The sequence below is a fragment of the Bos javanicus genome, chromosome 20 (genome assembly GCF_032452875.1).
Source record: "Bos javanicus breed banteng chromosome 20, ARS-OSU_banteng_1.0, whole genome shotgun sequence".
Lineage (NCBI taxonomy): Eukaryota > Metazoa > Chordata > Mammalia > Artiodactyla > Bovidae > Bos > Bos javanicus.
Window position 1 is genome coordinate 20,691,551 of NC_083887.1, and position 23,228 is coordinate 20,714,778.

A 23,228-nucleotide genomic window follows, 5' to 3' on the forward strand; every position below is an offset into this window, starting at 1 on the left:
GAAAACAGGCCCTTGCTTAGTTCGTTGAAAAACCTTGCTTTATTACCTCCTGTTTACTGTTCAGACCAAACTCTTAAAGCAGCTTCTCTGGTACCCTTCTGTAGCAGGTCACTTTGATGGTGAGACTCGTCCCCTTACGTAATACCATCTAGCTGTTCTGGATCAACTCCCTTGCTCATTCCAGCCTGATGCCCAGGATCCTACCAGGACAGAGATACTCTCTGGTGGTGGTTCCTATCAGGTTATTTTCAGCTACTATGACCGAGTACTAGGTAGGCATGGATATAGGTTATTCTAGCAAGAACTTCCTGTTTGAGACTTCAAAATGACCATCTGTTCCAGGACCAACAGAAATCCTCAAGATCAACTTAAATCCTGTTCTCCTCTGGAAAGTGCCTAGGAGCCATTTCAAACCTTCCCATGATTTTTTGCCATGAAAACCTTTACAGATTTTCATCAGTGAGTAGTTAGTGAATGATAATCTTCCACTTCCACCCTGAGCTTTCCCAATTATTTCTTAACCCCACAGCTCTTTAAAAAATGTAATGTTACGTCACTCGTCTGCTTAAAACTGTTAGATTCCATTTGCCACCATATTAGAGCCTGAGCCACTTAGCTAGACCGACGAGAATTTGCACTGTCTGCTGTTTCCTCCTTTGCTGACCTACCAGATGTCACTTCAGTCCTCCCTGAGCTCCAGCCAACATGGCTCTCCTTAAATTCCCCGAGTGCCATAGCTTCTGTCATGCCTCAGAGTCTTTCCACGTGCTGGTCCCATCCCTGTCACACCACATCTACACGGAGAGCCCCTTTCACCCTCAGGTCTCAGCTTAAGTGTCCCTTTAGACAGGCCTCCTTTGGTAATCTGATTAAAACTCGAATCCTTTTCCCTACCAAATGCCATTGTTCTCAAACACAGAATGCTTTTTTTCCTTCAGAACACCTACTGTATCATTTTTAGTTGTATCACTCAGGGTCCACTTTGGGAAACAGAAACCATATCAGTTTGTTTTAAAATGGAGAACTAAATGTTCAGCATTAATTAAAAAACAAGCAAAAAAAAGTACTGATAGACTGAAAAGACAGAAAGAGGCCATTGAGGTACCAGAGAGATAGTGAATGCAGGAAATAGCCACCGTACCTAAGACTGGGGATCATCAGAAACTTGGAGGGGGACTGGGACCTGGAGCTGTCGGTGCCGTTTGTTTCTGCTGGTCCCTTGGGAACTTGGAGGAGTGCTGGAGGAGCTGGTTCTCAGATACTAAGGGAAGGCTGCTGCTTGGTGGTGCCGGCATCTCTGACAAGGTGCAAAGAAGTTGCTTCTAAGGAGTGCTGGAAGAAACTGGAAACTGCGAACCACCAGTGGTGCTGGAGTAAATTAAGTGAAAAGAGTACCTCTCAGGACAACAGGGAGAACAAGAAGGGGCAGGCCCCCTTTGCTTCCTGTTTATTGCCTGCCAGCCTTCCCCTGTTGAGAGATCCTAATGTGGATACACCTGGCAAAGAAAAAAGGTAGTTTGCAGAGTTCCAGCCCGAGCAATTTAGAGCAGCATATACAACAGTGGGTTTAAGAAGTATCATAGCTTAATAAAGAGCATAGTAGTTGTTGATTGTCTTTTCTTTCACACGAGGCAGTGTGTGCTCAGGACCCATGTTTTTCCTTTCACTGTTTTACCCCGTCCACGTGTACAGCACACTAAGAAGTAAATAGAAGGTACTCAATAAATATTCCTTGGATGGATGGATTTATTAGATTGTTTTCCAAAGTACTTAGCGAAGAGTACAGTTCAATTCTTGTCAACTGAACAATACTGAGTGCCTCATATGGCAGTCTATAGACATTGGGGCTAAAATATGAATATGAGGCGGTTCCTTACTATTTAGTATGGGATTTAGGACATTTTCATATGACACTAAATAATAAAATGCCATTGCAAACACTCATATGTTTAAATGCCCAAAGAACTGAACAGACAGCAAAATCTAGAGGACACCAGGAAAAGAAAAATGGTATACGTGGGTTTGGAATGATTCACTCAGATGGAAGAAGTTATGGTTCAAGGCAGGCTTAAGAGGGGGCAGACAAGGAAAGATGAGGAGGAGAGGTGGGTTTGGCAGCTTTTGATGAACACAGAGAAGTGAGAGATTAACATAAATCATTGGAAAAGTAAATTTGAACTGTGTAAAATTCTGGAGCTAGAATTCTGAGTAGTATGTCTTTTGCAAAGAGGAGACAGTAAGAGGTTTTATGCAGAGGAGTGATGTGGCTACTGGGAATGTTTTCTGAAGACGAATCTGGCAGCGTCTCAAGGATTCTGCAGTTATGCGGCATCACTGAGTATGTAGGAACTCAAGCCAGAAAGACTAGTGAGCAGACGGTGACAATCCCGAGCCAGAAAAGTGGTCCAGATAGAAAAAGAAGAAAAAGATAGCAAGTAATGCTCAGAAGGAAGAATCAATGAAACACAATTCAGAATTAATCGAGGGCAAGAAGGATGGCGAGGATATCTAGAATTAATCCACAGTGATATACACAGGATTCAGAAGGGTGGCAATAAAGGAGATCATCAAGTTTCAACAGAAGAACTTGATGGTATCAGTACAATAAAGCCTCAGCGAATATTTACCCCTCAATAACTAAACACACATTTTGCAAAATTAATATGAATCTGGAAGAATATATATGTCTTCCTCTTGAGGGGCTTCAGAAGTACTAGGCTTCTCGAAGTTATAATAGTCACATGGTGTCTCATTTCCGTAGATATGCTCCTCGGGATTGGTCTGCCAAGTATTTTCATACAGTTTCTTGTCCGTTTCTCCTTTAGCTTTGGGAGGACACACTTTCACATTTTCATAGTTGTCATGGATGTTAGTGTCCTTCCCAGCAGAATGGCGGTCTTGAGTTTGAACTGAGGTTTTATGCCTTGGGCCGATAAACTGGGGACTCAAGGAGAAAGTTTTAGTATAGTCTTTTTTCCTGCTTCTCCTCCTTTGCAAAAACTTTGGTAAGGTAAATCGCATGGTATTCTGGTGTTTCCAATGCCAAACACACCCGATTCCACAGATCACCAACAGTAAAAGAAGGAAAATTCCTATAGACACAGCCACTGAAGTATTTCCACAGATTTTCAGCATCTCTGCACGAACAATGTCGTTTGTTACTATGGTGAAGCCCTTAATGAATTCACAGGTACAAGCCACTGTAATTTCTCATAAAGTATGGTTTGAAAGTAATTTCTGAAGCTTGTTTTGGCATTTCAGATATGAAAGAACATTATATGGCAAAGTCTTGGTGTCAGAGGAGAGATTGAGTAACCTTGATTTTGGAAGCTGGCTCTCGTTGCATCTGATGATTACACAATTGTTATGGTATAATTGTACTGTGTCAGAAGGGATTTTTATCCAACTCCGCTTCTTTTGCTATCAATGAATCACAAAATGAAGCACAAATGAGTGGAAAATAATAACAGAGTAGAAAACTCAAGAAAGGGAAGGTTGAACGATCTGCCATCCAGGTACCTGCTATAAATTAAAAACATTTTAATTGCATATTTAATACATAGCATAATTTAAAAAATCTGCCAATTTCTACCACTACATTAAGCATTGGCATTTAGTAAACTCTTATTTCAAGAAAGAATCTAGTACTAGTTGCAGCACTGGGTTTTTGCTTTAATATAGAAGGCAGTACTTGCTATTGTATTCAGTGAGTTTTTACTTTAACATAGAATACAGTCCTCACTGGTGAGAAGGGGTGGGAGAGTTAAAATAACGTGTCTGCTGAAGTGTGAGTGCTTTTATCACTTAGATTTCAACATGGTTTTTGACAATAAGGCTAATCATCTTCAAGAGAAAGATAATGTTAACAGTTTTTTAAAAAAAAAAAAAAAAGAGAAAGATAATGCTTTGAACACAACAGGAGGAAAGGGACAAGAGTCCAGATGGACAATCATCTCTATCCCCCATCACCTCCTCTGTGAAGCCTCGCCTGCCCCTCTGCCTAGTGGTCAGAGACCATGTCTGTTTCTTAACCACACCTTTCTTTGTATTCCCATATTAAAGAGTCAGTTCTCTATTATAGGGGCTTCCCCTGTGGCTCAGCTGGTAAAGAATCCGCCTGCAATGTGGAAGACCTGGGTTCAATCCCTGGGTTGGGAAGATCCCCTGGAGAAGGGAAAGGTTACCCACTCCAGTATTCTGGCCTGGAGAATTCCATGAACTATATAGTCCATGGGGTCGCAAAGAGTCAGATGCGACTGAGCGACTTTCACTTTCTCTATTACAGCATGACAACTTAAATTACATGAAATTGTGTCTTCCTATCTGATTATATGGTGGAGAGAGATGAGGTCTTTTCCTCTGTATATCCCTAGAGAATATGTTTAACACCTAGCACAGAAAAGACACTCAGTCAATATTTATTGAATAAATGATTAAATAAACATAGGACTCCAAATCTAAGCATCTGTTTAAGCTGATAGTTTAAAATGCAAGACATGTCTTGTAAAGGGTACAGTGTGTACTTAAGAAAAGAGTCCTTTGATGTAAAAACAAAATACCTATAACCAAAATATTTAAAACAGAATTTGAGAGTCTTCCTATCACTAGTCTAATCACAACTTCCAATAAATAACTTTCATTTAATTAAGATAATTTTATAGCTTTACCTGTTGATGCTTTAAAATGGCAGAGGGGAGAGAAACTGGAAGTTTTCAACTACTTTGAATGTTCTATGATTTTATCAATAAAACATTACTGCTGTATGTTTTTAGACTAGACACAGATATACTTACATCCAACATTGTTTTCATCATTGTTGTTTTCTTCCAGTTTTATTGAGATATATAATTAATATACCACACTGTATCAGTTTAAGGTATACAACATGATGATATGATATTTGCATGTACTGTGAACTATTTACCACACTAAATTTAGTTAACATCCATCAGCTCAGTTAAACATTTTTTTTCTTATGATGAGAACCTTAATGATCTACTCTTTTAGCACCTTTCAAATAGATACTACAGCATTGATAACTATAGTCATTCAATTTCACAGTGCTTATGAGATGATGATCATCATCTACTGAATGTCCATTAGTAATATTTAGTTACTTGGGGTCAGCTTTTAAACACTGTTACATGGATTATCTCATTTAACCCTACCATCCACAGCTGTCATGGGAAGTAGATACTACTGTTATCCTTATTTTATACATGAGAAACAAGAAGATTAAAAAGTTAAGTAACTTCTTTAATGACTAAGAAGTGATTAAATCTGGATTCAAGTAAAATTTTCCCCTAAATATTACTCCTACCCAGGCTTCTATAAATGTCTGTCAAGCACATCATCCATTACTAAATTTTTATAGATGATTAGCTCTGAGGTTCTTGGGGTTTGGAATTGTATTTTATTTATCTTTATATCACCAGCAGCAATACTAGACACAGGATAGCTGGTTTGTTAAATACCTACTAATGAATACGGCAACCTGCATTAGGATAAAAACAGTAGTGATAGACAAGAAAGAAAGAAGCCCTGAGGTTGTGCCCTGCTCTCAGTGAGTACTCACGTACAGTGGTGAACACTTCTAAACTTGTTCAAGGTTAGAATACATCAAATGTGCAAATTTTCAATCTGGCATTTCACATAAAACACTAAATTAAATATGAGATGTAGCTGATTTATAATATTTCTTTGATAAAACTATAGGGACAAACACCCCAGACTGCAACATCTTTTAATCTCTTTGGAACTTTTGTAGGTTCCCTCCTTTCTAAGGCCAGACACAGTGCTTTGTGTTCAAGGTTTGGCAAGGGACTTCAACCATTAGGATCCCACTTCCTTTCTGCAACAGCTGAGAACTGACCATATGTAAGATATTTTATGGTATAAATAATAACCCATATAAGTAAATGTTTGCCAGCATATTTGAACTAAATTTCAAATATTGATTGAAACTAATCAGCTTTTTAAAAAGTGCTATGATTGCAACAGAAGCAGGAAGGCTTACCTAATGCACTTTGAGGATAAGATAATGTATTGCTCTCTGGATTTCCAAGAGGAGAATTTACTTTTAACCATCTATGTCATTCTGTGTAGAGTAGACATTTGAGTACGTTCCCAAAATTAAAACTGTTTATCAAAGAAGTGTTTACTGAGATAAAGACAAGGAGATATCTTACAGGAAAATAAATGTATCTGTTCCCTTTCTTCAAAATAATAGGAAAAGCCCTGTAAGACAGAAACAAAGACCTGCTAGAATGGGAAGGTGAAGGTGAAGTCGCTCAGTCGTGTCTGACTCTGCGACCCCGTGGACTATAGCCTACCAGGCTTCTCCGTCCATGGGATTCTCCAGGCAAGAGTACTGGAGTGGACTAGAATGGGAGCCATATGTAAAATAAGAGTCCTTCACAGGTAACTTGTAAGTTTCACTCTGCCCAATTTGAAAGAAGACTTTCAATTTTGGAAGACACTTCCAATAGGTACACCCAACCATTATTCATTTGTCTTAAAATCACAAATTGTTGACAAACTTCTGAAATTTTAGTCAGATACTGCCCTTCTGTTTGAAAACAAGGCAACAGCAAAGCACACCCTGTGCTTGTGAGCCTCTCCAGTAGTAAGGAAGCATTGACCTCACAGGCTGTAAACTGGGCTTTCAACATATGGGCACCTCATGCTACACACACTGTGTTTGATAAGATAAAAAGCCATGATTATTTAAAATGAACTATTATTTTATAGTTTTCATTACCCAAATACCTTAAAGCAGGTCCTTACTTACCTTGAGATTTGTATGCCAAGCTTTCTTTTGTCCTTTTGGTTATGTTTCAAACCCGCTTTGGTTTAGAACTTGTTCCTCTTTTCACTCTTCATGGAGGTCAGTTACTTCCTTCTTTACCCCTCCTTTCAGATGATTTCATACTTGCAAAGTTTCCTGGCTTGAGAGGAAGTTCTTATCATATACATAAGAACTGAGAAAAAGTGTATGCGTTTTTGAATAAGGAAGTCCAGCCCTTCATCTTTACCTAGTAGTAGTTCTCCAACTGTATCAGAAACTGATGCATGAAGCCTAGTTGGTTTTTTATTTGGACACTATTTACAGTCTTCACTTTATTTTTATTTATTATTCTTTTTTAAACATCAGAAATGTATTCTCTCCCATTGTGGAGGCCAGGAGTCCAAATTCAAGGGGTGGGTAGGGCGGTTCTTCCGGACGCTCCAGGGGAGAATCCATCCAGGCCTCTCTCCTGGCTTTGGGTACTCCCTGGTGTTCCTTGCTTTGTAGACACAACACCCCCATCTCTGCTGTATTGTCTCATGGCTTCTCCGCTTGTCTTTTCCTTCTGTGTACCTTTTATAAGGTCACTGTCATCATATAGATGCAGGACCACCCAGATAATCCAGGATGATCTTTTCTCGGACCTTTCATTTACTTAACCTGGAAAGATCCTACTTCTAAATAAGGTCCTGTTCACAGCCTCCAGGAATTAGGATTTAGATGGCTTTTGAGGGGGGATGGGGTCGCGGGTGCGGTGGGAACACTGCTGCTGCTAAGTGGCGTCAGTCGTGTCCGACTCTGTGTGACCCCATAGACGGCAGCCCAACAGGCTCCTCCGTCCCTGGGATTCTCCAGGCAAGAACACTGGAGTGGGTTGCCATTTCCTTCTCCAATGCGTGAAAGTGAAAAGTGAAAGTGAAGTCACTCAGTCGTGTCCAACTCTGTGCAACCCCATGGACTGTAGCCTACCAGACTCCTCAGTCCATGGGATTCTCCAGGCAAGAGTACTGGAGTGGGTTGCCATTGCCTTCTCCCGTAGGAATAACTATTCAACCCATTAAAATTGTGCATTTTACCTTTTAATATTTATAACTTTTTAAAAGTTTTATACTGTATGTAATCTTCAGGCAGTCCTTACTTGAGAATCAGCATTCTGATTGTTTTTTTTTTTTACTTGCATTTTAAAATTTTTACAAAGAAATATTTTAAAATATGGTAATGCACAGGTCTTGTTGATTAATCTACTTGTATACTAGCACAGTCCTTGCTCCCAATACTATCTCCCAGTGCCCCAGGTTACATCAACACTTGTCAAACCAGTCTCGCAATTTCAGTTCAGAATATGCTAATATTCTTTTAAATTGATAAGACAGGATTTCCTAAAGTATATTCCAAAGTGCATTGCTTCTGGGATCTTCTAGAGGTGTTTCACCAAGTAAATTTGAGAAAGACTGCTCACCTGGAGACTCACAGGCACCTCAGCATCCTGAAGGCTGTGAGCAGTCTTACAGTAAGCAAAAAAACCCAACCAAATATGAGAGAAAAACTGCTTAACTTTCTTTAATTATAGTAGCCAACATTCTCTGAGCACTTAGGTATTCTAAACCTTCATACGCTCCACAGTAAATGTTGAAGACAACTTGATGGGAGAGGACTCTATTTGTCCTCTCTTACAGAGGAGGGAATGAAGGAAGAGTGGAGAACTAATCACTCCCTCTGTGCGGTCTGGCAGTCTCCCTCCACCACCTGTGTGCTGACGCCAGGATTTGAGCTGTCTCGCTAGGCCGAACCACAAGTTTTCATCACATAACGCTTATTTAACAGCACCTCTCAGAGGACAACTCTTTGGAATATCAATATGGGAAATGCTGAATTAGACAGACATGATGATAAAGTAATGGAAATTTTGCCTTTTAAGTAAAGTGGTTTAAAAGAAGATTTAGTTACTGAAATACCAATCGGACATTTGAAGAACAAGACGGTCAGTTTGACTGGACATTGACATTGTGCCAGGGATTATGCTAAGCAATGTGGGTGCAATAGGGAACACAATCCCTTGCAGCACCTAAAGCCTAGTGAAAAGGCGTATCTGCAGATCTCTTCAGATCAAGACAGTAGGAGCTAAGAGAGACACTGCTACACACAGGCAGTGGGGACAAGGAAAAGAGACATCCAGCTCAAAACTGCCAGGGAAAGAAAGACATGAGCAAGGCCTCACAGAACATGAAGGACATAATCAAAGGCGGAACAGCAGTGTTCTAGGCAATGATCCCAGAGCGCAGGAGGTATAAAGTTGTGAAGCTTTAAATGTCAGTTCAGTCTTTAGGGCTGTATTTTACCTTTAGCCGCCCTGCCACGTAATAATACAAACAGAAACACACACACACGCACACAATCTGCAAGTAACGTAACAAAGATAATATTTATGTAAAATTACACGGTCTACTCTAGAACTCAGGACAACTGGATATCCATCTGGATTTCATCTTTTGAACTTATGGAAAGTTGTTTTACCATTTATCACTTTAGTTTTTTGAAAGATAAATAAAATGAAGGGATACTGCCTGGCTTTTTCTCCAGAGAGGATTTTTAAGTAATAGATACAACCATTCTTTGAATCTATAAAAAAAGATGCTATATACATATTTTGTCAAAATAGAATTGTTGTAGGATCATTTGTATGAATCAGATATTACGCCTTGAGTTCTGTTTTCCTACTTTCCTATCTTTTGCCTAGCAGGACGTATTTTATTCTCTTCTTACAGTTCCCTTTGTAGATGTGGTTGGGTGCATTCAGGGTGGTATGTCTGTAGACAACAGTTCCCTTTTTAATCACAGTGGTTATGGTTAGGTTTTCTTTTCCTGCTTTTCTGTCTATCATGTGGTTTGGGTGGCAGAGGGCCTGGTAAGTAATTTGTTCTCTAGTGTAACTTGGACTAAATAGTTTATCCAAATAAATTTTCTTCTATTACTTGATGATTAACAACCAATAAACTGTGATTTAAATTCCTAGCCATTTCTTTTGTATAGTTAATATCTACTTATTTTAACCATGTGCTTTTTCAGGTGCTTAAACTGAGTAGTATCAGTGACAACAGACATGGACAAACGTTTGTGTACGTGGATTTTATTTGAAGACATGCTTGACTAAAAAACATTTTCCTGGACATTCTCTGTAAGGAGCCCTTGAACTCCATGCTACTGGTTAAAGGCATTATGGAAACATACATTTTAGCATAAGGCATTATGTTGCATGGGAATGGTAATAATACACTTATTAGCTAGCAAATTCATTAATACTGATTGGTTTATGGGATTAGCCACAAAGCAACTAGAACTTTAATGAAATGAGTCAACTCATAAAGTTTCACTGTGGGGACCAAGGAGTTAAGAAAACTTTAAAATGAGGAAGTCGAGCAGTTGAAGGTAAGGAGAGAAGTCATGAATAAGAGGAAGTCAAAATAGAACCACTGTTGCTTTAGCTATGCTTAGTGTCACAAAGGTCCATCTAGTCAAGGCTATGGTTTTTCTAGTGGTCATCTATGGGTGTGAGAGTTGGACTGTGAAGAAAGCTGAGCACCGAAGAATTGGTGCTTTTGAACTGTGGTGTTGGAGAAGACTCTTGAGAGTCCCTTGGACTGCAAGGAGATCCAACCAGTCTATCCTAAAGGAATCAGTCCTGGGTGTTCATTGGAAGGACTGATGCTGAGGCTGAAACTCCAATACTTTGGCCAGCTGATGCGAAGAACCAACTCATTAGAAAAGTCTCTGATGCTGGGAAAGATTGGAGGCGGGAGGAGGAGGGGACAACGGAGGATAAGATGGTTGAATGGCACCACCAGCTCAATGGACATGAGTTTGAACAATCTGGGCGATGGTGAAGGACAAGGAAGCCTGGCATGCTGCGATTCTTTTCGGGTCACAAACAGTTGGACACAACTGAGTGACTGAGCTGAACTGAACTGAGTGTTGATCCTGTTAGCAGCAGGCAAACCTAAATTATTGAATACAGAATTTTGAGGGGGTGGGAATGGACTTTCTAAAAGGGATCCGAGATATCATTTAGTTGAGGAATTCATTCCCAAACCTGAAAGTCTATCAAGATTACTTACGAAGCTTTAAAAAAATTACACATTCCTAGGACCCTAGGGATTCTGGCTCATTATATCTGGGATAGGGCCCAGGGATCTTCATTCTAAAAGTTAAGAATAATATAAAGGAATTTCTGAGTTAGAGGAATAAGGGATTGCACAGACTGTGGGGGAAGAATTTTTACTTTTGATTTCACAGTCTTTTATACTATTTGATCTTGTACCACTTTCATAACAAAAAGGAACACTGAGATGTCCTTAGATGGTTTTGATTTGTGGCCACGTTTGGGAACCATTGATACAATTGAACCCTCTGAGGGTAAGAGAAGTGATATGATTTACTCCAAACCCTTCAGCCAAGAAAGTAGAAATCTAGCCCAGATATAAAAAGTCTTTTGAATCTGACCCAGTAATTTTCTTCTATGCCACACTATTTTCATGAAGAATAGGAAAAGGAAAGTCCCTAGATGTCCCTTTCAAGAGTATTTTTTTTTCCTCCTTACAGTGTCAGAATATATATGACAGAAAGAGATAACAAAACGAGACAACAAAATCCACCAGGGATGCAAAAAGTAGCAAACCATGAAAGATGTTCCTCTACTGGTGGACCATTTTTAGCTATGACATCTGCTTGTCAGGACTAAAGAGACATACATTGTTATGATTCCTTTGATGGTCAAAGGCTGAAAAAGAAGACACTGAAAGAAAAAGTAAAAAGACCTAGGAACTGTACTCCTACATAAATACTCAACAGAAATGAAGGCCGTTTCTGATGATGACTGCTTTCTCCATAATACCCCAAATCTCTAGAAATATTCCAAATGTGCATCAGCAGTACAGTGGGTAAATGGAGCACACTAAATCCACACAGTGGAGTACTACACAACAGTCAGAACAGCCACGTTACTGATATGCACAAGAACATGGACAAATCTCACAAACAATATAGAATTAAAGAAGCTATGCATGAAGGATGCAGGCCTGTTGTGTGATTCCACTCCCCAAATCATGGAAAGCTTTCCACAAACATTTAATGGTAAAAGTTGAAAGAGTGATGATTACTATAGACTGGGAGGTACATAAGGGAGCCCTCTCAGATCCTAGAAAACGTGCTCTATCTTAATCTTTGTGGTGGCCGCAAAGACATACCTATATGTAACCATTTATCAAGCTATCCATTTCAGATTCATGCACACTGTGTTATTGTGTCTTAATTACAAAAAGGAAACTAGAGATGAATAGTAAGTCAGGCATTACTTTTCTAACAAAGATCCGTCTAGTCAAGGCTATGGTTTTTCCTGTGGTCATGTATGGATGTGAGAGTTGGACTGTGAAGAAGGCTGAGCGCCGAAGAATTGATGCTTTTGAACTGTGGTGTTGGAGAAGATTCTTGAGAGTCCCTTGGATTGCAAGGAGATCCAATCAGTCCATTCTGAAGGAGATCAGCCCTGGGTGTTCACTGGAAGGACTGATGCTAAAGCTGAAACTCCAGTACTTTGGCCACCTCATGCGAAGAGTTGACTCATTGGAAAAGACTCTGATGCTGGGAGGGATTGGGGGCAGGAGGAGAAGGGGATGGCAGAGGATGAGATGGCTGGATGGCATCACTGACTCGATGGACATGAGTCTGAGTGAACTCCGGGAGTTGGTGATGGACAGGGAGGCCTGGCGTGCTGTGATTCATGGGGTTGCAAAGAGTCGGACATGACTGAGCGACTGAACTGAACTGAACTGAAAAGTCATGAAAAATTGAGATAACTAGATATGATTTTTATTTGTTCAGATTTTTATTCATTCATCTTTTTTGGTAAACTGGTCTACTAATTTGAGGGAGAAACTTTGCTGAATTATAGGTAGACTTTGAGCTGGAATAATTATAAGTTTAGCTGGAGCTTCCTGAGCCTGGAGGTTGGTAAAAACTGGTGGTAAGAAGGATAGACATTATTAATGAACCTTGAGCTTCCACCTAGTCAAAATAGGGAATTTCTACTTTCTGGGATTATGTATATGGTCTTTCATTGGCACACCTTGACGTACTTAAGGGATGTGTTACTGAGAAATTATATTCAATCTAAAATCATAGGTATACACTACAATATTGTAAAGCAATTAGCCTCCAATTAAAATAAATTAATTTAAAATTAAAAAAAGATTAAAAAGTAAAATCACAAGTATGAAGCGATTTTACCTAAAAGGAGTAATTCTGGGATCTTGGGCAAGTAATGCAGTTCTCCATCTTTCTTTCTTCATCCACAAGACAACAGTGGATTCAGTAATCCCTAAGATTCCTTCAAATTCTACTAATTACAAATGAACGGTATAAAAATGGTCATCACATTCAGAAGAGAGTATTTCAAAGTGGTTCTCATGATTGGTATATACTTCCTTTTACTCCAACTCCCTTTTTTCATCATAAGTCTTTCCTAATTGCTAACACATATCAGATAACAAGACCTGAAGCTTGCTTCAACTTCACTTGAACAACACTTCTTCTCCTTGCCCCACTGTTTGCCCTATTTAATTCCTTCAGATTAAAATAAATAGACATTGGGAAAGCTGAAAAAAAATTGAAAACATTTTACTTCATGAACAAAATTGAAAGCTGTATAATTTAGCAGTCCAATGGTAGTTACACCATCTTAGAATGTGTATATAATTTCACAAGTCAGATAATGGATTAACTATTTCAACAGATTTCTGTTGTTCTTCATTTGAGAAGAGTACTATAAAGTAGGATTAATAATAGTTGCCAAATCAGTCACTGGCTGATTCTGCCAACTTCTTCAGCAAATGTTGTAAGGCATAGCATAACACATCATTACTTAAAAATAACTGGACAGATTTTAAAACTTTACACTGTAGTTAGGCTGGGTGTGAGAACTAGTGGACAGCAGACACCTTTCTCCCATGAATAGTGTTAATCACTATTACCTTTTCAAACCTGGCATGGGAGGGGGGTACTAGGGGAGACTCACTCATCAGCGGAAAGCATATTCTCAGCCCTTTGCTTGAAGACCGAGCGATCTGAGTTATACCCTGATTCTGACCACAAAACTGGGGAGTCGGGAGAGGAGAGTAGCTGCTTTAGGGTCACTTTTCCCCCAAACTGAGATGGTACTCAGAGTGTGTGACACTAACAGAGGATGGGGCAGGAACCCGTCTGAAAGGGTCCTGATAATGAGGGCCTCTTTTCTCCCCTTGTGGGAAACATACTCTGGAAGCCAACTTATCTTCAGGTAGATACTGGTGAACATTCACCCAGAACAGGAGGTCGTTTGGTGTGTGAGGTATAAATCATCAGTGGTCTCAGATAAGCCAGTGTTATGCCCCAGTGAAATTGGAGTCTCTGAAACCCATTTTTTATGTTTCCTTGTAGACCAGTGGCTTCTCCTTAGTAGACCAGGCTAAAGTCATGCATGTTAATTCTTAAGGAATATATCTCACCGGGATATGTTCTTTTTATTGGTTTATCAGAATTTGAAGCCCTTCCCCTTTCTTGTCCTCAGAGTCTATCCTAACATTAACTAGCTTGAACCAGTCAATCACAGAGAACCTCATCTTATCTATAAAATGGAACTAAATGGGTTAATGGTTGTTAACTCCAGTATTCATTGGCACCTCATTAAGGAGCTTTTAAAAATACTGATGCTTGCATTCCAGGGCACAAAAATTAGAGCAAAATTTCCAAGTGTGTAACTTGAGGATTAGTAGTTTTCAAAAGGTCCTCAGATATTTAAAGGCCCAGCAAGCCAACTGAACAGTCAGGCTTCTTTTGAACTAAGAATCTATGGCTCTGTGCTGCATGATCTTGAGAACCACTGAGCTCTAGTTTTCTTCACTATAAAGAAAGAACTTGGAATGCAGTGTTGTAAAAACAAATCTGCAAAGTGCTCCAAGTTTACCACAAAAAATTTGTTATTAAAAACCTCTTTGAATTTTCAAGCTGGCTAACATGGCACTAATAATACATACAAATTGATTGCACATATGAACATGTATTAGACCATTCTCCCATCCCTTTATGTGGATTTTCTTCTTTAATTTCTACAAGAATAGGGATGGGTATTATTTGCTAGTTTGAAGATGAAGAAGCTGAGGCCTATCCAAGGCCATGTATTTCCAGAGCTTGAATTCAAACTCACACCATGTGACCTGGATCCAGGGCAGGAGTTTCTAACCTCTATGGGATTTATGAAGTGCCCTCCTTCTCAGGGAAGCCTGGCGTGCTGCAGTCCATGGGGTCGCAGAGTCGGACGTGACTGAGTGACTGAACTGAACTGAACTCCTTCTCTTCCTGTAAACAAATGCCTATGATGTCTCAGATTAATCTTTATTTTAGACGGTGTACAGCTGAATCTTTATCTATTCCTGAACATTTCATGACCATAAGAGTAAATTTTGAATCCATGCTGGATCTGCTTCTGTGACTTTAATTCTTATTTTGCTGCTTTTGGTATTGTAGGCAAACATAATGGCCCGCCTCAAAGAGCCCTGCCTGGCCCCCTCCACCTGGACTTTTGGGCTAGGGTGCCTTTGTGTGGCCCACAGGGAGATAGCCTGACCCTGACCACCCGTGAAAGGCTGTAAGGAAGTGAAACTAACACAGCCCCTGCCTGAGGTTTGCCAATCTAGGAGACACTTGCAAGAATTAAATGGCTCTTATGGTAAAGAATCTGCCTACAATGCAGGAGACATGGTGTTCTATCCCCTGGAGAAGGAAATGGCAACCCATTCCAGTATTCTTGCCTGGAAAATCCCATGGACAGAGGAGCCTGGAGGGTTGCAGTCCATGGGGTCACAAAAAGTCAGACATGACTGAGTGACTAACATATACAAATGACCTCTTTACTTTGTTTCCTCTCCTCCCCCCATCTCTGATCCATAAAAGAATCTGCATCCAGGCCTGTCGGGTTGACTGAGTGACTAACACATACAAATGACCTCTTTACTTTGTTTCCTCTCCTCCCCCCATCTCTGATCCATAAAAGAATCTGCATCCAGGCCTGTATGGTTATGTTGAGGCACTAGCCTGCCATCTTCTCGGTGAGCTGGCTTTCATCTCTTCCTTACCTCAGGACTTTGTCCCTTGGATTTATTGGCCTATTGAGAGGTGAGCAGAGTGATCTTGGACTTGGTAACAATTTGGCTTGAGTTAAAGATGGTGACCCTGATTGAAGGGGGTTTGGAAGGTTTGACTGGCTGGGGCAAAGCTCTTGTCTGGGTTTTAATGAAGTCTGAGGGGTTTTAGTAAGTGAAAGTGAAAGTCGCTCAGTCGTGTCTGACTCTTATATACAGTCCATGGAATTCTCCAGACCAGAATACTGGAGTGGGTTGCCTTTCCCTTCTCCGGGGGATCTTCCCAACACAGGGATCAAGCCCAGGTCTCCTGCTTTGCAGGTGGATTCTTTACCAGCTGAGCCACCAGGAAATCTCATGTAAGTGATAAAGGAGGTATTAAAAACAACAGACTGACGTTTAAGACCAGGAATCTCATGGTTTAGAATCTTTCTTCTGTACAATTCACAGAAGGGGAGTGACAGACTCAAAACGGGGCCTGAGACTGGTGACGCTCGTTACTATCATGGAGAGTGATAGAAATCACCTCACAATTAGCTCCAACCTCTTGGAACGAAACCCCAGCTCTTACTGATAAGGATTTTCATAAGCTGGCCCTTGCCTCTTCCCTCCTTCACTAAACTACACACATTTGCCGTCTCTTGAACCTTTCACTGTATTCAGTTTGTTCTTGTCTTTAGGCCCCGCATTAGCTGTTCCCTTAGCACAATGTCACATCAGCGTATCAATACTCTGGTGAAGAAACTGAAAAATCCCCACTGTCTTGGAAGCCCCCATTTTGCTCATCCCATGACATTGTCTTCTCTCATCTCCAGAGTAACAGCAATCCAGGTTTTTTCTGTTAATCATTCCTTGCTTTTCTTTATAGTTTCACTACTTATGTATATGTCCCTAAATAGCTTGGAAAACTGCAGAGCAAGCACAGACTCAGCTCATGTAGACATGGCAAGATCTCCACTGTTAGATGAGGCTCTCCACAGCAGAGAAGCTGTGTTGAGCCACAAGATCACTGGCCACCTTGGCCTCCCTGAGTTTGTACAAAGCCCCTTCTGGTGGAGTGTCTCTGGACAGGTCCAGAAAGTACCATGGAAATGTAGTTTATCATCAGTCAGCTGGTAGGACTCTAGTAAGTACTAGACATGGATGTCTAGTGGAGACAAGGTTGGAGACAAAGGGTGCTTTGTATATTCTGCTGTTGAGTATGGCCTTTAGGGGTAGGTCAGAGAAAAGCATTTCTGTTGGGTAAAAAGGGATTTCAAGTATCCTGGCAGCATATTGTCAAGACAAGCCAAGTGCAGGAAAGTATCAGGGCCAGGCTTAAAGACCTTCTGTCCTTAGGTTTCAGTTCAGTTCAGTTCAGTTCAGTTGCTCAGTCGTGTCTGACTCTTTGCAACCCCATGAACTGCAGCACACCAGGTCTCCCTGTCCATCACCAACTCCCAGAGTTCACTCAAACTCATGTCCATCGAGTCAGTGATGCCATCCAGCCATCTCATCCTCCATCGTCCCCTTTTCCTCCTGCCCCCAATCCCTCCTAGCATCAGTCTTTTCCAATGAGTCAACTCTTTGCATGAGGTGGCCAAAGTACTGGAGTTTCAGCTTTAGCATCATTCCTTCCAAAGAAATCCCAGGGCTGATCTCCTTCAGAATGGACTGGTTGGATCTCAAAAGGTACAAATCATGGCTGTTTCTTACAAAACTAAACATACTCTTACCATACAATCACACTCCTTAGCATTCACCCAAAGGAGTTAAAAACTTATGCTCACACAAAAACCAACACAAGGATGTTTACAGCAGCTTTATTTTGCTATAGTAATGTAAATTTGTATTGCCACCACGAAAAACAGTACAGAGATTTCTCAAAAAACTATATATCCAAAAAAACAAAAACACTAATTCAAAAAGATACATGCACTCCAAAGTTCATAGCAGCATTATTTACCCTTGCCGAGACATGGAAACAGCCTAATGTCCATTAACAGATGAACAGATAAAGAAGAGGTGGTACATATATACAGTGGAATATTACTCAGCCATAAAAAGAACCAAAATTTTACCATTTGCAGCAAGGGCTTCCCAGGTGGTGCTAGAGGTAAAGAACCCACCTGCCAGTACAGGAGACAAGACACTTGGGTTCACTTCCTGGATTGGGAAGATCCCCTGGAGAAGGGGATGGCAACCCTCTCCAATATTCTTGCCTGGAGAATCCCATGGACAGAGGAACCTGGTGGGCTACCGTCCATGGGGTTGCACAGAGTCAGAAATGACTGAAATGACTGAGCACACAGGCTTAGATGGACTTGGAGGGTGTTATGCTATGTAAGCCAGACAAAGATAAATATGTATGATATCACATATCTGGAATCTAAAAAAATATAGGAAATTGATGAATAAAACAAACAAACAAAAAAGACACAGACTTAGAGACATAAAGAACAAACTAGTGGTTACCAGAGGGAAGTGGGAAGAAGGGGCAATACAAGGGCAGGTGGGAAAAGTTATCACGGGATTATATGAAATCGTGTGTATGGAACTTTTGAAAATTGTGAAGCTCTATAGAGTTTATGGAGAAGGCAATGGCACCCCACTCCAGTACTCTTGCCTGGAAAATCCCATGGACGGAGGAGCCTCGTGGGCTGCAGTCCATGGGGCCGCTAGGAGTCGGACACGACTGAGCAACTTCACTTTCACTTTTCACTTTCATGCACTGGAGAAGGACATGGCAACCCACTGCAGTGTTCTTGGCTGGAGAATCCCAGGGACAGGGAGCCTGGTGGGCTGCCATCTATGGGGTCACACAGAGTTGGACACGACTGAAGCAACTTAGCAGTAGCAGCATAGAGTTTATAGAATCTTTCATTCAGTAAAAAAAAAATTTAAAGAATACACAAGCATCTGTAAAAGAAAAACTTGGAAGTAACCAAGATGTCTTTTAGTAGCTGAATAGATAAACAAATATCTAGACAGTGGAATACTAGTTAGTGCTAAAAAGAAATGTGCTATCAATCCATGAAAAGACATGATGGAAAACCAGTGCTTCTCACTCAGTTCAGTTCAGGTCAGTCACTCAGTCGTGTCTGACTCTTTGTGACCCCATGAACAGCAGCACGCCAGGCCTCCCTGTCCTTCACCAACTCCCAGAGTCTACCCAAACTCATGTCCATTGAGTCGGTAATGTCATCCAACCATGTCATCTTCTGTTGTCCCCTTCTCCTCCCACCCTCAATCTTTCCCACCATCAGGGTCTTTTCAAATGTGTCAGCTCTTCGCATCAGGTGGCCAAAGTATTGGAGTTTCAGCTTCAACATCAGTCCTTTCAATGAACACCCAGGACTGATCTCCTTTAGGATGCACTGGTTGGATCTCCTTGCATTTGAATGCAGAGTTCCAAAGAATAGCAAGGAGAGATAAGAAAGCCTTCCTCAGCAATCAATGTAAAGAAATAGAGGAAAACAACGGAATGGGAAAGTCTAGAAATCTCTTCAAAAAAATCAGAGATACCAAGGGAACATTTCATGCAAAGATGGGCTCAATAAAGGATAGAAATGGTAGGGACCTAACAAGAAGCAGAAGATATTAAGAAGAGGTGGCAAGAGTACAAAGAAGAGCTATACAAAAAAAGATCTTCACGACCCAGATAGTCACGATGGTGGGATCACTCACCTAGAGCCAGATATCCCGGAATGTGAAGTCAAGTGGGTCTTAGGAAGCATCACTACGAACAAAGCTAGAGGAGGTGATGGAATTCCAGTTGAGCTATTTCAAATCCTAAAAGATGATGCTGTGAAAGTGCTGCACTCAATACACCAGCAAATTTGGAAAACTCAGCAGTGGCCACAGGACTGGAAAAGGTCAGTTTTCATTCCAATCCCAAAGAAAGGGATTGCCAAAGAATGCTCAAACTACCACACAATTGCACTCATCTCACACGCTAGTAAAGCAATGCTCAAAATTCTCACTTAGTGAAAGAGGCCAATCTGAAAAGACTACATACTGCATGATTCCAGCCAAATGACATTCCAGAAAAGGTAAAACTATGGAGAGAGTAAAAAGACCGGGTGGTGGCTTGTGATGGGGGAAGGGGGCGGACATGAATAGGCAGAACCAGAGGATGTTTAGGGCAGTGAGAACACCCTTTATGATACCCTAATGATGGATAAATGACATTAGACATTTATCCAGCTCATACACTGCACAACACCAAGACTGAACCATAATATAAACTGTGGACTTTGGGTGATCACAGTGTGTCAGTGTAGGTCAATCGTAACAAATGTACAGCTCTGGTAGGGGGTGTTGATCACTGGGGAGGCCCTGCATGTGTTGGGGCAGGGAGTGTATGGGAAATCTCTATACTTGTCCCTCAATTTTGATGTGAACCTTCAGTTCAGTTCAGTCACTCAGTCGTGTCCGACTGTTTGTGACCCCATGAATCACAGCACACCAGGCCTCCCTGTCCATCACCAACTCCCGGAGTTCACTCAGACTCACGTCCATCAAGTCAGTGATGCCATCCAGCCATCTCATCCTCTGTCGTTCCCTTCTCCTCCTGCCCCCAATCCCTCCAAGCATCAGAGTCTTTTCCAATGAGTCAACTCTTCACATGAGGTGGCCAAAGTACTGGAATTTCAGCTTTAGCATCATTCCTTCCAAAGAAATCCCAGGGCTGATCTCCTTCAGAATGGGCTGCTTGGATCTCCTTTCAGTCCAAGGGACTCTCAAGAGTCTTCTCCAACACCACAGTTCAAAAGCATCAATTCTTCAGCACTCAGCTTTCTTCACAGTCCAACTCTCACATCCATACATGACCACAGGAAAAACCATAGCCTTGACTAGACGGACTTCTGTTGGCAAAGTGATGTCTCTGCTTTTCAATATGCTATCTAGGTTGGTCATAACTTTTCTTCCAAGGGGTAAGCGTCTTCTAATTTCATGGCTGCAATCACCATCTGCAGTGATTTTGGAGCCCAGAAAAATAAAGTCTGACACAGTTTCCACTGTTTCCCCATCTATTTCCCATGAAGTGATGGGACCAGATGCCATGATCTTCATTTTCTGAATGTTGAGCTTTAAGCCAACTTTTTCACTCTCCACTTTCACTTTCATCAAGAGGCTTTTTAGTTCCTCTTCACTTTCTACCATAAGGGTGGTGTCATCTGCATATCTGAGGTTATTGATATTTCTCCCAGCAACCTTAAACTTTTACAAAAAATAAACTTCATTTTTCAAAAAGGTTAAAGATCAGCTTCAATAGGATTCATTACTTGCAACTAAAACTGTGACTGATACACTGTGCATTTATTTGATTTTTGTATTTGTTTATATACTATGTTCTTAGACCCTCTTGGGACATACCTTATTGGATATGTGTTGGAACTCTCCTACTGTAAGAAACATAGCCTCAACTCAAACTGGCTTATACTATATATACATATATATATATATATATATATATATGTATATATAACTGAAAATCTTTGAGTTCCATTTCACTGGTAATCTTTTATTTCTCAAACTGCCTGATGAGTACATGGATGCTCATTATAATAATGTTCATACCTTCTTGGATATTTGAAATACTTCAAAATAAATTAAAACAAACAAAGATAAAACAATATGAAGTGGCTGGATCCAGCAGCTCAAGAAATGTCATCAGCACTGGCCCTTCCTTCTCTTGGTTGCCACCTTCCCCCACCCCTTTCCCTCTTAAGGTCCCCGCCAGATGGAATCTTCTGAAATCCCAAACTTGCCATATTTACAGCTGGTAGCTTAGTGGCAAGAGTGCCTGACTTCTCAATAGGCCCAGAAATCCCAGAATTGATCACTTGTCTAAGCCAGGTTTCAAGCCAGTTCTTAGAAGAACTGTTTGACTGAAGGTATATGATGCTCTGCTGGGTTAGGCCAGGCTTGCCTGCCCACCCCCACATCCTACCCCACCCGAGCTGATAAATGAAGCTAATCACTTCTCTGGCTGCATAGTTGGGAGTTTTGACTAGAAGGGGAATGGCTACTGGGTGGGAGAAACACAAATGACTCTTCCTTTTCTTGAAGATTCTTTAAAGGAAAAAAGAGTTCTTGAGAGTTCTCTCAGCACAGAGAGAACTATTTCTCAAGTTGTCTCCCAAATTCTTTTGAAATCTTAAGGCACTCCAAACCAGAATTATATTCAATAAGTTGAGAAGTACCAACATAGTCCGACTGGTAGAAAGAGGCAGTGGAATTATATTTTTGTAAATAAAACTAGTATTAACACTGTGACAAAGAGTATCTCTTTGACCAAACCCTAGCCAGGCTCCTCTCAAGTTCTTTCTCAAGAAGGCCCATGAAGACCTGAACAGACACCAACATAGCTTCTAGTAACTCAAGACTGAACCCCTAGGATGATCCTCAAAGCCCCTTAAAGTACCTGCTTGAGAACACTCATTGCTGCCAAAAGTATTCTTTGTTCCAGCCAACATTTGAAGGTAGAGCCCATCTCCCAGTCTCTGTGAGAGGGTAGGTGCCTAATTTTGACAAGGGTTTCATGTGGACCTGCCCTCCATCCCTTCCTGCTGTGTGTAAGCTTTCACCTTTCTGACTTGGCTAAGCCTCTGCTTACAACACTTCCATTCTTCTTCTCCCTTTAAAACACCCAGTTGTTGTTGGTGGTGGTGGTTTAGTCGCTAAGTCGTGTCCGACTCTTGCGACCCCAGGGACTGTAGCCTGCCAGGCTCCTCTTCCATGGGATTCTCCAGGCAAGAATACTGGAATGGGTTGCCATTTCCTTCTCCAAAACACCCAGTTATCTCTGTACAAATCAAAATTGAGTTCAGTTCATTCTGAACTCCTTTCCCTACTGAAGTAGTAGATTACTGATTATAATCTGTCCTTACCTAATGTCTCGCCTGCAATATGGCAGAACTAGGTTCAATCCCTGGGTGGGGAAGATCCCCTGGAGAAGGGCATGGCAACCCACTCCAGTATTTTTGCCTGGAGACTCCCATGGACAGAGGAGCCTGGCAGGCTACAGTCCACGGGGTTGCAAAGAGTCGGACATGACTGAGCAACTACGCACAGCATAGTTTCTAGCTTTATCTACCTTTGATACCTGTATCACCATTAGGAAAAAATAGAGGTTAAGACCCATGTGCTCCAGAAACAAATGCTATAGAACCAAAAACCTAGAGATGACTGCCCTCTACTGGCCAAAAATCTGGGTTTGGCAAGAAACATTTTTTTCCCCCTCACATCCAATTCCTGTATACATGCAAAGCTATCACTATCTTTGTTAT

General features: G+C 41.0%; 1 protein-coding gene across 3 annotated transcripts; it reads right to left on the reverse strand.

Annotated features, from left to right (window-relative positions):
* Nucleotides 1-1,728: 1,728 nt before the first annotated feature.
* Nucleotides 1,729-6,887, reverse strand: GAPT (GRB2 binding adaptor protein, transmembrane). 3 transcript variants are annotated; one of them, XM_061393473.1, is made up of 2 exons: nt 6,791-6,887; nt 1,729-3,420 (listed from the first exon to the last, which is right to left on the reverse strand). In XM_061393473.1, the coding sequence occupies exon 2, from the start codon at nt 3,133-3,135 to the stop codon at nt 2,659-2,661; it is 477 nt and encodes a 158-aa protein (XP_061249457.1). In that variant the 5' UTR covers nt 3,136-3,420; nt 6,791-6,887; the 3' UTR covers nt 1,729-2,658. The 3 variants fall into 3 exon arrangements, with proteins under 3 accessions (XP_061249457.1, XP_061249455.1, XP_061249456.1); XM_061393471.1 differs by having other exon boundaries at nt 1,729-3,522; nt 6,791-6,885; XM_061393472.1 differs by having other exon boundaries at nt 1,729-3,519; nt 6,791-6,873.
* Between the last annotated feature and the right edge of the window lie 16,341 nt (nt 6,888-23,228).